The following is a 14,824-nucleotide window of genomic DNA, read 5'->3' on the forward strand; positions in this document are numbered from 1 at the left end:
ATTTGTATGAAAGCAACTAAGATACCCTCCTTTTTCCTTATAGTTGACATTGAATTTCTTGTTATTTCTTTGAAATAAAGGATCGGGGGGGGATGAACGAGATTGAGCAGTTAGGGCCATGTTACAGACAACAATGATGAACCATGTACATGGAAAGGATGAATATCTTATATAATTCAGTCCCTAGAATATCCGACCTTGACTTTTGGCAAGAGTATGAGTCACTCTGCAACAGCGGTAACCCATTCTCCCCTCCACAAGCCACTATTCTTATTCAACGGTCTTCCCCCTTCCAGAAACATTCCTTGAAGTCATTTTTTGGAATGGAAGACCTCTCATTGCATTTTCTCATATATATTCTATGTCTTCAAATCATTTCTCTTACAGAATTCAATTTTAGGAATGGCCAGAAAGGAACTATGTCAGGACTGTAGGAAGGCTTTTAAAGCCTTTGATATTTTATTTTACTGAAAAGTGTTGAATAAGATTTTTAAAATAAGCTGGCACGTTGTCGTGCTACTGCATCCTATCACAACGTGACAGGTTCTGATCAAAACAGATCAGACCGTTTCCTTCGCACTATATGTTGCAGCTGCCTTATGACATAAAGATAATATTCTTGTTGACTGTCGTGACTTTTTGGAGCTGGAGATTTAGAGACACCAAGATCTCCTTGTAACATACGTACAGTCAATTGATGATTTTCGATTGTTTGATTTCTGACCATTGCAGGCCTCCTCGATCGCATATCTCTTAATTCTCTCCGTTCGCAAGAAACAATCGTAATTTCAATCATGTATGGTTAAGTTTGATTCCATTTTGATAACAGTTATAGGAATTTCCTTGGCCATGCCTACGTGTTCAATTATACAATAAAATTATGAAACTCCATCAACCTAGCCACTTTATCAAGTTTGATACTTTTCACCAAATCTTGAACAAACCTGACAAGGCCTGGTCAAAGATTTCTTTATGAGTAGGTACATATAAATATTATAAACTATGTTTATCCATTCACAATATAAAATTATAAGATAGTTCAGACCAGTAGAATAGGTGGTTTTACTCAATTCTGGGAGAGATACTGAAGGTGATAAATTGTGTTTCAGCTGAATCCAGACAAGAGGATAGAAGCTGAGACAGCTCTCAGACATCGATACTTCTCCAACCTCCCCAAGAAACTCTACGAGTTGCCTGATGGTTAGTGGAACAAACAAATATGTTAATCAGAGGAAACTTTGTTACAAACATTTTCTAACTTAAATCTTTCATAGTATATAAGTGTTTTTTTTACTCTAGGTATTCCATTACAATATGTAAAAGGTGAGCTTAGAATTTATCATACCAATCAATTTATCCAACAATCGTCTGATTGCAACAGGTGTATAATGTTGATGACAGACAGTTGCGGCCTCTTTATCATAATTATCAATCTCTCCGACTTTAATTTCCTACACCATCAATCATGAAACTTTCACTGCATAATTGTCATTCTTTGATGAATTTCTGCTGTGCTAAGCTCTTCTGCTTTAGAGAACTGTATATCACTTTTGTAATATGCAATTGGCAGAAGAATCAATCATAGTAACCATGTTAACATGTCTCCAGATCAATCATAGTAACCATGTTAACATGTCTCCAGATCAATCATAGTAACAATACAATACAATACAATACAATACAATACAAATGATCTTTATTGACATAAACATGGAGTACAGTCATGGCGTCAAGAGTTTTTAAATTTGAGTTGTGTGGTCATCAGTGAGAAGGTCTTCCTATCTGCAGGCATTCTTCAACAGAGTAGAACTCCTTGTCCAACAGCCAGTCAAGAAGAGCTTCTTCAAAGTTCCTGTTGCTTTTTTGTTCTTTCAGCGTTGGTGGAAGGATGTTGAAGAGTCTAGCCCCGATATAGGACGGTTTTTTTTTCATAGGCAGTCAGGTGATGTGCTGGGAGTCTGGTAGTTAGCTCTGTTCCTAGTGTTATAAGGATGTGTATCCAAGAATTGGACGAGTCCTTTGTTAACTGCATAGGTTATTACCTCACCAATGTACAGGTTGGCAACTGTCTGCAGTTTCAGTCTCTTAAACATCCCTCTACAAGAGTCCCGAAAACCCAATTCAGCCATTATTCTTATTGCCTTTTTCTGAAGGAGCAGTACCCTGTGTAGATTTTGCAGAGATGAAAACCCCCATACAGTCAGCCCATAGCGCATTTTGGGACTCAAATAGTGCAAAGTAAGCTGTTCTTGAGGTTTCTGTGTTTGCTGATTTGTTTGAGTCGCTTAATTACATATAGGGCAGTGCTAAGTTTTTTGCACAGTTGGTCTACGTGGGGTTTCCAATTGAGGTCACCGTCTAGGGTTATCCCAAGGTATTTAGCCTCTTTATATGTTGAGACATTGGGTAGCTCGAGGGCACTCTTCTTTGTGGGCCAAAGAAAAGCTGCTGTGTCTTCTCTTCGTTCAGAACAAGGTCATTTTCCTGACTATATGTTTGGCTATACAGGCAGCAATGTAGGCTTTAATTTCCAGCTCTTTAACATTCTTGTGCGACACAATGAGGGCAGTGTCGTCAGCATAGAGGAATATTTCACAGTTTGTCCTGTAGCGTGGATACGATGTCATTAGTGTATAAAATAAATAGTACAGGGCCAAGCACAGATCCCTGTGGGACTCCTCTTGTTATCTGTGCTTGTGTGGATCTAAATTTTTGACACCTATTGTTGACTACTTGAGTTATTTCAGTCATTTGTGTTCTTCCACTGAGGTAGCTCTGGAACCACTGATGTGCTACTCCTCTATTCCTAGAGCTTTCAGTTTTTCTAGGAGATGTTTGTGGCTCAGGCTGTCAAAAGCTTTACTAAAGTCAAGTAAGATACCAGTTGTTGTGGCCCCTTCTTCAGATGCATCAATGATAGTTTCCACTAAATCAATTATGGCTGTAATGGTGGACTTGCGACGATATTCGAAAACTGAATTTGGAAAGACTGGGTCCTAAATATTAAACGAGGTCGTGAAACGTTGATTGGAAGGTAGGCATACGATATTAACACCAAAAAACACCGTGCCGGTTCGTAGAGGGAGCGGGCAGCCAGCTTTGATTTTGTAACTTCCGACCACAGAAAACTCCCAAGATGTCCTTGCCCTTTCGAAGTCAGAAGAGAAGAGGACAAGAAACCTAATTCCAGATATCTAGAAAACCTGAAAATACTAGAACCAATCAAAAAGCCAGAAAGCCACAGAAACAACTAGAAAGAGAACAACCATCTGGTAAAACAGATGGCTCGACGACCAGCTGTAAGGAAACAGCTCCGGTCCGTCCAAAGACCAACAAAAATAAAGTGGCAAACGCCACATCCTCCCCTCTACCCCAGGAGAGAAAAGAAAAAAACTCAAAAGGATAAGGTAGGAAGACAAGGACGGAAAGATTAGAGACTACAACTGTCGTTAGCAAACAGCTAGAAATAGCTCTAGTATTGGATATCCTGCACGCTCGCGAGGCGCTCCAAAAGCGTAACGGCTAGAAATCCATTCCGACTGACCACACTACTCAAGATTAAATCTTTTTAGTTTAAAGAGGCTTGAGGAAAAGCCTAGTAGTAGTAAAAAAAACTTGAACAAAATTAACTACTTTCTGTGGTAGCTACCAATAAATAAAGGTCTGAAGTGTTGACACAAGGATGGGTTTTTTCGTTTGTTTCTACATCACTAATACGCTTGGTGGTCAAAAGGCTACAAGAGGGTGTTCCAGTAAGGTTGGGAAGGAAATTAAATAAGTGTACACTTATTAGCCAAAGCTTATTAGCCAAAGCACTTCCTAAAGTCTCCACCCTCCGGGTATCTCCACCCCGGAACCCAAGGGCCACTTAAGCACCCGAATGGAAACCCCGAACGGCTGGCGGAACTCCTTGGACCGCCGGGAGAGTATTACTCCAGACATAAGGTCTGTATTTTTTTTCTTCAAAGATGGGAGGAAACAGAAGGGATGAAGAGACCATTCCAAAGCGAAAATTAAAAATATGAGAAAATTACACCCATCATAATATCAACAGACCCAAGTTCGTGTTGTAAAGGCTAATTAGGTAAAAAACCTGGTACTGGCAAAAATTTAGCAAAAGTGGGCCAGTACTCTCCTCCCCCTACGGGACGGCTGAGAAAAAAAAAAATTGGTGGCCAGTGGGAAAAGACAAAATAAAGTTTTTATTTTTCCATACTAGTTTTTTAAATTCAGGCTCTAAAAAGGCGTGAAAGAAAAACTGTAGAGCTACGGGAAGAGCTTAACGGAGTAAGGAAATCATTTGGTCGTGGTAAAGTGGTTTAAATTAGGAACTTTAAAAACAAAAAAAAACAACTAGTTTCTAAGTGTTGGCCAGGAAAGGCAAAAAAAACCCTGAAACCTACGGAAAAGAGACCCAAAAAAATAACGGGCCAAAAACCCAAAAAATTAGGTTAAAACTCAATAAACCCAACAAAAAAACAATAACCTCTAAAACAATAAAATAAAAAGCCTTCAAAGGAATAACAGTAACAACAGTAAAAAAAAAACACTTCCAATATAAAACACTAAACAGCAAATAAATAAGATAGCTGCTGGAAAACATTTAGCAGCTTCAGAGACAAAATTATAAAGTCTTAAAGACACAAAGAGATAACAACAACAACTTACTACAAAAAATATATAGACAAACTACAAACTACAATCTTCAACAAAATTTTTCAACAATAAAAACTAAACCTATCCATCGCTGCTTAACTTAGCTGAATAACAAAGACGAATTCCACCTACTGCCAAAAGACTGACCCTACTAAGCAAGAGAAAAGACAAAGAAAAGGAAAAGGGAAAGAAAATGTAAGCTTGTGTTGTAAAATGTAATGGGTTGGCCGAACCAAGGATAGCAGGCTGCGCGACTGCATTAGGGAATGTTAAAAATAAATAACATAAAATTCGCTCCCAATGTACAGCCTAGAAAAATTGCCGAAGCAAAAAAAATTCTCTAAACAGCCAATGCTAATCCTGATCCCCCCGTGTATATGTACTGTAAAAGAAGAGGAGTAAAAAGTATCAGAGTGTTAATGTGGTGTAAGGAAGAGAAGAAGAAGAAGAAGGAGGAGGGAAAAAACTAAACTAACATCACTATGCCCTAAACCATCCCTATAAACGTCCCGGCAGCGGTGCTTTGGTCTTAGATAGGCCCAAAATATATTTCTTTAGGAAACATGGGAAACATGGGCGACCTAATAAGTTTCCCTGACTTGGGACACCTCAAGTCACGGTGTCACGGTGACTGGAGATGTAAAATCATGAATAACCAGAGGGCGTGACCACAGAGGTTGCAGTTTGGCTGAAATTTGATTAGCCGCATTACTCAAAATTTACTCGTCGAAACATTGCCAAATCACCGATACGAAAATTAACTGGTAAACGACCTTGGTTGTACTGCCGAGCAACTTTTCGGTGTGCAACCTCCAACCGATCCAAGGCCTGAGACCATCTCCTCTGCATGTCTCTGGAATCTTGTGTTTGGAGGAGATCATCCAAATTCCAATTGTTTTCCAGGGGAGAAAGTAATTTTGTAGCCAAGGAAAATTTCAGCAGGAGAGGTGCCAATTGACTCATGCTTAGGCCGAATTAAAAGCGACTTGGAATAAATGGAGATTAGTGTCCCAGTCAGTATGATTTTGAGAATGGAAAATTCTCAAGGCAACGCCGAGGTTTTTATTAACTCTTTCAGCAATTGACGGCTTCGGATAATATGGCGAGGTCATAACGTGTTTGATACCAAGTTCCAGACACATGTTATCGAACTGTCTGGATTTGAAACAACCACCACGGTCGGTGACGAGTTGTGAGGGGAAGCCAAAATACGCGAACAAGCCCTTATGCAAAAGATTCACCGTAGTAGGAGCGGTAGCATTTTTAGCAGGCAAAATCACTGTATATTTTGAAAAGGCGTCAACGATTGTAAGAAGCCATTTGTGCCTTTTTTTGTTCTAGGAAGAGGTCCCACGTAATCAACAAACACCCCGTTGAAAAAGGCCTGGTTGCTAATTGAGAAGCCAAAGGGCCTACCTTAGTATTTTGAGCCTGTTTGCAATCTCTGACAGAAAGGACAAGCCTTTACCCTCTCTTGGATAGCCTGCTTCAGGTCGGTAGAAAAGAAAATTTGACTAATCCGATCCCAAGTTTTCTTGAATCCCAGATGAGCTCCGAGAGGTGACTCATGGTAAACTTTAAACAATAGGTCGTAGAGTTTTGTTAGGTACCACTACTCTAGGTTTGGATTGATTAGGCAATTGGTGAACTAAAATGCCTTGAATTACAGAATAATTTTTGATTGGGATTAGAACCCTTCAAAGATTTCCACAATATTGCGAATTTGAGCATCTTGCTCTTGGTGGCCTTTGATGTCTTTGAAGGCTTCCGGTACAGAAAAAAGAATAAAAGCCTGTGTGTGGTCGGTTTTATTTTTGAATAGTAGAACTCTGTGATGATTCGGTTTGGGGCTCAAATAAACGCGCGAGAGGCAGTCGGCCACAACATTGTCTTTGCCCCTAACATGCTTGACAGTAAATTGAAAGGCATTGATGAGAGTGGTCCAACGTGCTATTTTTCCTACCTGGCGAGGATTGTTAAGTAACCATGAGAGTGAGGAATTGTCAGTCTCAAGCGTGAAGGAACGATGCTCTAAATATTGCCTAAATTTTTGTAAAGGCATAGACTACTGCCAAAGCTTCTAAATGGAAAAGTTGAATAGTTCCTCTCGTGTACATTTAAAGGACGGCTCGCAAAAGCTATAGGGTATATTTGGCCCTGGATTTCCTGAGACAGCACTGCACCTACAGCAGTAACCTGAAGCATCAGTTGACAGAATAAATGGGGCATCAAAATTTGGTAAGCGTAGGACCGGAGCAGAGACTAAAGACCGTTTAAGTTTGTGAAAAGCATTCTGTTGCTCCTCACCCCATATGAAAATTTACATCCTTTCTCTTTAACCTATTCAAACGGCTCACAGATTGAAGCGAAATTGGGAATAAATTTAGAATAAAAGGCACACATTCCAAGAAACCTGCTAAGCTGCTTAGTATTTTTGGGTTGAGGGTAGTTGTCGATAGGGGCGAGTTCTATTTGGGGTTGATGGTAACTTTCCTTTCCCATCTTCGAAGACGTGGCCTAGAAATTCTATTTTATGAGAGGCAATGACCATCTTTTCTGGGTTAACTGTTAACCCTGCCCTACTAAGTCGGTCAAGGACTAAATCGAGATGTCTTTGGTGATCTTCCAGATTTTCAGAAAAAATAACAAGGTCGTCGAAATAGCAGAACAAGAAATCAAATTTCACATCACCAAAGATTTTATTTATCAACTGAGTCAGTATCATGCTACCACTAGCTAGACCAAAAGGGAGGTAATTGTATTCCCATTGGCCAGTGCTTGTGACAAATGAAGTGTACTTCTTGGAAGCCTCATCAAGTGGTATCTGGTTGTAAGCGGACACCAAGTCTAACATAGAAAAGATCTTAGCCTTGCCTAGAAATTGAAAAGAAGACTCCTATCTACCGTAGGCATCGGAGTTGAATCGAGCTCCAAGACATTGTTTAAGGCGCGGAAGTCAACCACCAGGCGTGAAGAAACCTCCCTTTTTAGGTACTAAAAAATGCTGGACTGGAGTAAGGGGAAGTTGAAGGTCTAATAACGCCTTTCTCCAGAAGGCCTTCGATATGCTCACGAATTAAAGCCATTTTCGGGGGAGCATAATGATACGGACGGCACCTGAACGGCTTGTCTGACTTGACAGTGATAGAATAAGTCCAAAAAGGTTAGTTTTTACCCAGCTGTTTGGTCACAGTTTCGGGAAAAAACACCGCAGAATATTTTTAAATGTCTGAACTTGGGAATTATCAAAGCCTCTCTCCAAAGATAGGTCCCAAACTAACATCCTCTGCCTGTTCATCCTCTTGGTTTTTTCGGCTACAACTAGTGAAGTGTCAAAGGGAAAAGACACCTGGCGTTGAGCCGCATTAATGCTCATCATTCAGAGGCCTGAATGAAGTCGAGTCCAATCAAAACAGGAACCGGTAAGTTTGTTAGTAACAAGAAATGGGAAAGTCCAAGAGAAACAAGCTAATTTGAAATGAATATGGGCCAAAAATTGAAAGGAGACATCTGAACCATTTGCAGCTGTAGCCGTCAATGAAGTTTCTTCTTCAACTTTCTTCACGACACCCTTGAGTTTAGAGAGAGTATCAAATACGCTTTTAGCTACGATAGATCTGGTAGAACCAGTATCAATCACAGCAGAAGGACTTAATGTTAGAAAAAGCAATAGGAATTTTCTAGGGGTTTGACCTTGGGCAAAGCCAGAGCTAAAGGATTAATGGGCCTAGTCTTCTTGGGGAATGCCGGCCCTTTCAGCGAATTCCCCTTTTGGAGTTTAAATTAACCGCAGGATTAGCGGAACTATAATTATGGTTTTGATTATTTCCTATTATAGGAAAACCTCCGTTCCTGGTTTGGCCTACTATTGTTCCCTGGTAGCATATTATCTTGCAATTGATTAGAATTACAAACTTGGGGGTTCAGCCGCTGATTGAAAGCATTATCATAGCTATTTGCCCTTACTTGGCCCTGCCTAGAATTATTGGGTTGAGAATGAAAGTTCTGGTAAGGTCTACTATTATTGTAAGGCCCGCTTCCTCCTTGCCTTTGGTTACCTCCAAATGAATGGATTTGGATAAAATGTGCTATAGGGGGTTCTCTTAGCGGCGTCTCGGTCGAAGTTTTGTACCCGAACCACGGTAAAAAATGTTCTGTTATTATAACGATTATTTTGGATAAGATGTCCAGCGTATTGTAAATTAGTATTATCATAAGTGACATTTTTATTAGAATCTATTGCAGCTTCCTGAGATTCAGAATTGCCATACCCTAACGGAGCTTGAACAGTGTTGACCGTCAAAACTCTCAATCATGGAAACCATGTTTTTCAGTTGTTGTACTGTGGTAGGGGGTTGAAGACCTGCAAAAGCTGCCCTAGTATGAGGGTTGAGACCGGTAAAAATAGTTGTAAAAATCTCGCCATCACTTATTTCTGGTCCAAGAATTTGGAAAATGCTAACAATGTCAGTAAGATAATCAGCATAAGGTTCTGACAGTCGTTGTTGTCTATACATGAGTTTAGACTGAATGTCTCTTAATGGCCCTAGATGAGAAAAAGGTAAACCTAATTGTCTGCAGAGCATTCGGCCAGGTAGAGTCAGCACTCACGAGACCCATCCACACATCACGAAGTCTGCCTTCAGTGCGTGCCACAGCGTTTAATAGAATAGTTTTTATCTGAACCTAAATTTAACTCTACTATATTTTTTGGATTTTTACGAGAAATTCTGTTAGCTGAAATAAATCTGTACCAGAAGTAATGGGTAACCTCTCTAAGCATATCCCGCAAAATGTTAGGGAATGAGACATCGTCCCTGTTATATGGCCTATTTTGGGTTGCAATTTCTTTGGGCTACCGTCTTAGCAGTCGCTTCAATAGCATTTAAGGTCATTGTATGCAGACTCTTCACTAAACCACCAAGATCCACCGGCACTACAGGGGGCAGCACAGTACAAGTTCCTACTTCGTCCTGTTTTTTAAACTGGGATTATCCACTAAATCATCCGTTACGGGTACCCTTGGTTCATCCGCAGATTCCTCCAAGTCACTCACGACCCCTTCGCTAGACCGAGCCACAAATTCACTTAGCTGCACACGCATGGCCTCAAGCTTATCCTTGGGTTTAATTCCCCATAGCTTGCATTGTTCGCGGGCTTCCTCAATAGTCAACCTTTTAATCCAAGACACAGTCTTTGGAACATTATTTAAAATCGAAGAACTTCATCTCGTAAAAGGTTCAATAAATCAACAATAAATAAACACAAATCACAACAAACAAGTTAAACAATAAATTAATCAAAGACACATGAGAGCGTGGACAGATATTCCACACAAACTAGAGAGCAGTAAAAAAAAATTCAGAAAAACATTAGGGCAATTTTACTGTGGTGTGTGAAAAAGTACAAGTTGTAAAAAAAACTATTATAAATTTATAGTATTACAAATAAATAAAAGCATAAAGTACATTGCCTTATTATTACCAATGAAACCAACTTCCAGTATCACTAACAGGTGTAGGCAGAAAAAAAAAATCAAAAGTTTGGCTTTCAGAGCAAAAAATGTCGGCTGCCATCAGTCGGGGGTAGACTCAAATTGTTTCCTCTCAAAAGGTTGAGAAAGTTCAAAGTATTCAAAAAAAACTAACAAAACCTTTCAAAACCTAAAAAGAATAAGAGAGGGAAACAAAGTAAACAAAAGAATTAATCAAAAGCAAGAGCAACTGTACCGTAGAAGAGCAAAAAATATGTGGAGCAAGTCGTAAAGTAGCGCTACAGGTAACTACTACATAAAGTTCAACAAGTCCCAAGTGAATAAGACACAAGCCCAAATAGTAAACTCTCCCTTTAAACTGTAAATAATTTAGAACACCCCCAAAAAAAAATTCTTTTGAGGCCAAGAATCCAAAAAAAAAAAAACCCAGTGAAAAATTAAAAATTAAGAAATTAAAGACCAAAGGGAAAAAAAATATTTAACCACTTAAGGCTTAAATTAGGCTAAACTGAAATTTAGGTAAGTTAAACACCCGAAGCTGAATCAAGCAAGCTGACATATCAATCAATCCAAAGAGTCCACTAGGGTTTGGTATATTATAAAAATAGTGAACCCTCAAGGTGGCAAACTATAGTTTTTAAAAGTTTGTAAAAAGAAAGGATGTTTCAACATTTTGGAAAGAAAGTTTAGTTTTGTAAGTAATTAAATCACTTATATGTATGTCAGCACGTCAAATCCAACCCCAAGCTGCAACTTCATAAAAATTACAAAACAAGCCTAGGCCTATGTTACTTTCAAAACTAGTTGAAACTAAAGGTGTACTCCATATTAACTTTAACTGTTTTAATTTAAACAGGCACTAGTCAAAAGAATCAAAGGGCTTTTAATAATAGACTATGAAAGAATTATTATTTTTTACAATAACATTAAAGTTTTGAAGAAGGTTTTAGAAAAAAAATTGCAAACTGTTAGACTAAATCAACCCCTTAAGCTTGAACTGAGCCCCGAACAATCAAATAGCATAGGCCTACATAAAAGTTTTTTGACCATGTTTTCTAAGTAGAAAAATTATCAGATAAATTTAACAGTAACACTTCACTTACCTTGTGTATAGACTAAGATTAATTAACAAAATTGTGTAAGACTCGAATAAATTCAACGCAGTAGACAAAATCATCAAATTAGTGCTATTAAAAATTTAAACTCTTATCAACTTAAAACAAGTACAAGTGGAGTAAATCGCTGGAAGAATAAATAAATAACTAAATAATTAATTAAATCCTAGAATAAAAACAATTAATTGCATTTGCAACTAAGGGTAGGTGTGGAAAGGTTAAAAAAATTTTAATTAATCAGAAGTAGAGATGAAATATCAGAAGGAAAGCAAGTTATATAAAAAAGAACACTTTTAATTATAAGCCAACCCAAAGTAAATAATCTGGTGAAACTGAATGGGGGTTTCAAATATTAACCAGAAAGCTAAGAACTTTAAAAACAAAAGGTAGGCTATACATAGGCGGCAGTACAATACGCAGTCACCAACAGCATCTATGAAATCCTTCGACTTTACTTGCACAGATCTGAGCCAAAGTTTAAATTAAATTACTAAAAGGTGCTAATTAAAGTTTAGAAAGCACAAGTAATTAAGTACCAGGTAATGTTTTAAGGCAACAGGCTACACTGTAGGTGAAAGTAAAAGTTAGGTTAAGAGTTAACTTGGTGAGAGAAAAAAAAATTTATTAAAATTGGTTTAACAGTAAAAATTTTAAGCTAGAAAAAATCAACCAAATACCTATGCCTAAATAAATAGTGAGAATAAGTTACTAAGTTTAAGAAATACTGCCACTCACATGTTCAATTATTACACAACTAGGCTTAGGTAGCAGTTGGTTGCAAGAACTGCTTGGCTCAGACTTGCACATTAAAAACAAGCAACTTCGAAAAAGTTTAACATTTTGAGTAAAAAAGGCAGTGTAAGGAAAATTTAGAAAACTAAAAAAAATTTAGAAAAACGTCTACCCCTTTAAAAAACTTAAAACTAGGACTTAGCTCTCATAGCTGTGTAGAATTCCTCCGCTCCCACCGGCAAGCCTAGCCTTCCATTTCAAACCACGATCTGCTAACCAATATGCGACGATATTCGAAAAACTGAATTTGGAAAGACTGGGTCCTAAATATTAAACGAGGTCGTGAAAACGTTGATTGGAAGGTAGGCATACGATATTAACACCAAAAAACACCGTGCCGGTTCGTAGAGGGAGCGGGCAGCCAGCTTTGATTTTGTAACTCCGACCACAGAAAACTCCAAGATGTCCTTGCCCTTTCGAAGTCAGAAGAGAAGAGGACAAGAAACCTAATTCCAGATATCTAGAAAACCTGAAAATACTAGAACCAATCAAAAAGCCAGAAAGCCACAGAAACAACTAGAAAGAGAACAACCATCTGGTAAAAACAGATGGCTCGACCAGCTGTAAGGAAACAGCTCCCCGGTCCGTCCAAAGACCAACAAAAATAAAGTGGCAAACGCCACAGACTTTGCCTCTTCCTAAAGCCATGTTGGCGGTTTGGTTTAGAAGACTGTTGTTTTCTAGATGAGTGAGCAACCTACTGAGTACTATTTTTTCAAAAATTTTGGATAGGGTAACATATGAGAGATATAGGTCTGTAGTTGCTGGCCAGAGAGGTGGGTCCTTTCTTGTACTTTGGATAAACTAAAGAGTGTTTAAGCTGAGAGGGAAAAATGCCTTGTTGGAAAGATTTGTTTATTACGTCAATTATCGGGGTTATCACTTCAGTTTTGCAGTGTTTCAGGATCGTTGACGAGACCCCTCATCTATCCCAGAAGATGGTTTTGATTTTAAAAATGATATTGTTTTGTCTATCTCCATTCTATTTGTTGGTCTAAAGCCCTCTTCAAGAGACACAAACTCACTCTCATGGATTGTGGGGGGTATTTTCAAAGGTGCTTGTTGGGAGTTTGATAGAACTTGTTCTGCAGCATTAGCAAAGAAGTGATTCATGTGTTCAGCTATTTTTTGGGGGTCTGTTATTGTTGAGCCTTCTATGTCAATAGATTTTATATAATTTTTTTGAGATTTATTGCTGTAGCGGTTATTGGTTTATTATTTGCCAGACTGCTCTGGTTTGGTTCTCTGCATTGGCAATGTAGTGGATTGCAGTTTTCCTTTTTAAGGTTCTTCAGTAGGAGATCATATTCCTTTTTCCTGTCGTTGGCTTGTTTTTTATTTTCCACTGTGCTCATCAGGATTGATTTATTTAGAGCTGCAGTATATGCTCCTTTTAACCTCATCAGCTCAAGCTCTTGTTCTTGGTTTGTATTGATATTTTTTTCTCTTTGATCTTCTTGAGTTTACAATGGGACAAGCTGTATCGAGTGCTTCACTTATGGTCCTTGTTAAATTTCTGTATATGCCTGGTCTGCATCCTGCTTGTTTAAGACAGCTTCCCAAGTTTCACGTGCTAGAATTCTTTTTAGTTTTTTGTAGGTTTCGAGCATTGAAGTACCTTCGAGATGTTTCTTGGTATTACAGCTTTATTAGGTTCCAGGTTTATTTTGCATATCTGCCCCGTGTGGTCTGATAGGCTTGTGTGAAGAACTGCAGTGTCAATCTCCTCTGTTGGCATCAGGTTTGTTGCGATTATATCTATTGATGTTTCTGAGTGAGAGGTGATCCTTGTTGGGTGGTAAAGGAATCCTGACGATACCATGGCTCATGAGAACTTCATTCAGGAGTTTATTGTCGTCTCCGTCAACCAGGCAGTCCACATTTATGTCCCCAGTTATGATAATTGGACTTTTCCAGGTAGGGATGTCGTCAAGTATATTGTACAGGTTATCAAGGGCCGTCTCGAGATTATGGTAAATAGGAGGTCTGTATATACCTAGGATATATAGTTCTGAGTGTTTGGTTTTGATTTTTATGAGTTGCGTTTCACAAACAAGTTCTATTTGTTTTCCTGTGATGTCGATGCAGGAAATTTCATTGCCTAGGTTTTTATTGGCATAGATAGCAACTCCACCTTTTCTATGCTCAAGTCTTGAGAATCCCCCAATATAGTCATAATTATCAAGTCGGGTTGTTTATAAGTTTTTCCTTAGAAAGACCATGTTTCTGTTAGTACAACTATGGTGGGATCAGTGAGTTTGAGTTCGTGGGTTTAGCCTATCAATTTTACTCCCAAGGCCATTGATATTTTGGTGGAAAATTGTGATCTTGGCTGGCAGAGTTAAGGGCTTTTTCTTAGATTTTGTTATGTTTTTGCCAGTGGTTTGGTTGAGGGTCCTAAAAAAAGAGTTTGGGTGTTGCTGGTATCTGTACTTGGGTTGGTGGTATATCTGCTTGGGGTGAGATCAAGGTACTTTTAAAGGTTTGGGGTTTCAGAGTGACTAATCGAGGCTGATAATCTTTCCTTGTGTTGGATATTTATATCTTTGAAGTAATCTATATGCTTCATGAAAAAGTCATCCAAGGTATTCCTGGTCGCCTCGTATTCTTGCTGTCATAGGTGGAAGTCTCGCTTTTTGAGTCATTTTTTTAAAAGGAGTTTGGCTGTCTCTCCTTGTAGTTTCTTGTGTCAAGATGTCAGCATCACATTTCTGTTTTTACATCATCTACCTGTAAGCCTATTTCTACATTGGGGGTTCTGCAAGCC

General features: G+C 38.6%; 1 protein-coding gene across 3 annotated transcripts in view; it reads left to right on the plus strand.

The window, feature by feature from the left end:
• LOC124353731 (cyclin-dependent kinase 14) overlaps window positions 1-14,824 on the plus strand; it is a 40,740-nt gene that overhangs the window by 17,717 nt on the left and 8,199 nt on the right. For all 3 annotated transcript variants that reach the window (XM_046803713.1, XM_046803714.1, XM_046803712.1), the window contains exon 7: window positions 1,110-1,200. In XM_046803713.1, coding sequence (XP_046659669.1) covers window positions 1,110-1,200 — 91 coding nt within the window. The remainder of the gene's footprint in view (window positions 1-1,109; window positions 1,201-14,824) is intronic.

Source organism: Homalodisca vitripennis, chromosome 2 (assembly GCF_021130785.1).
Source record: "Homalodisca vitripennis isolate AUS2020 chromosome 2, UT_GWSS_2.1, whole genome shotgun sequence".
NCBI lineage: Eukaryota > Metazoa > Arthropoda > Insecta > Hemiptera > Cicadellidae > Homalodisca > Homalodisca vitripennis.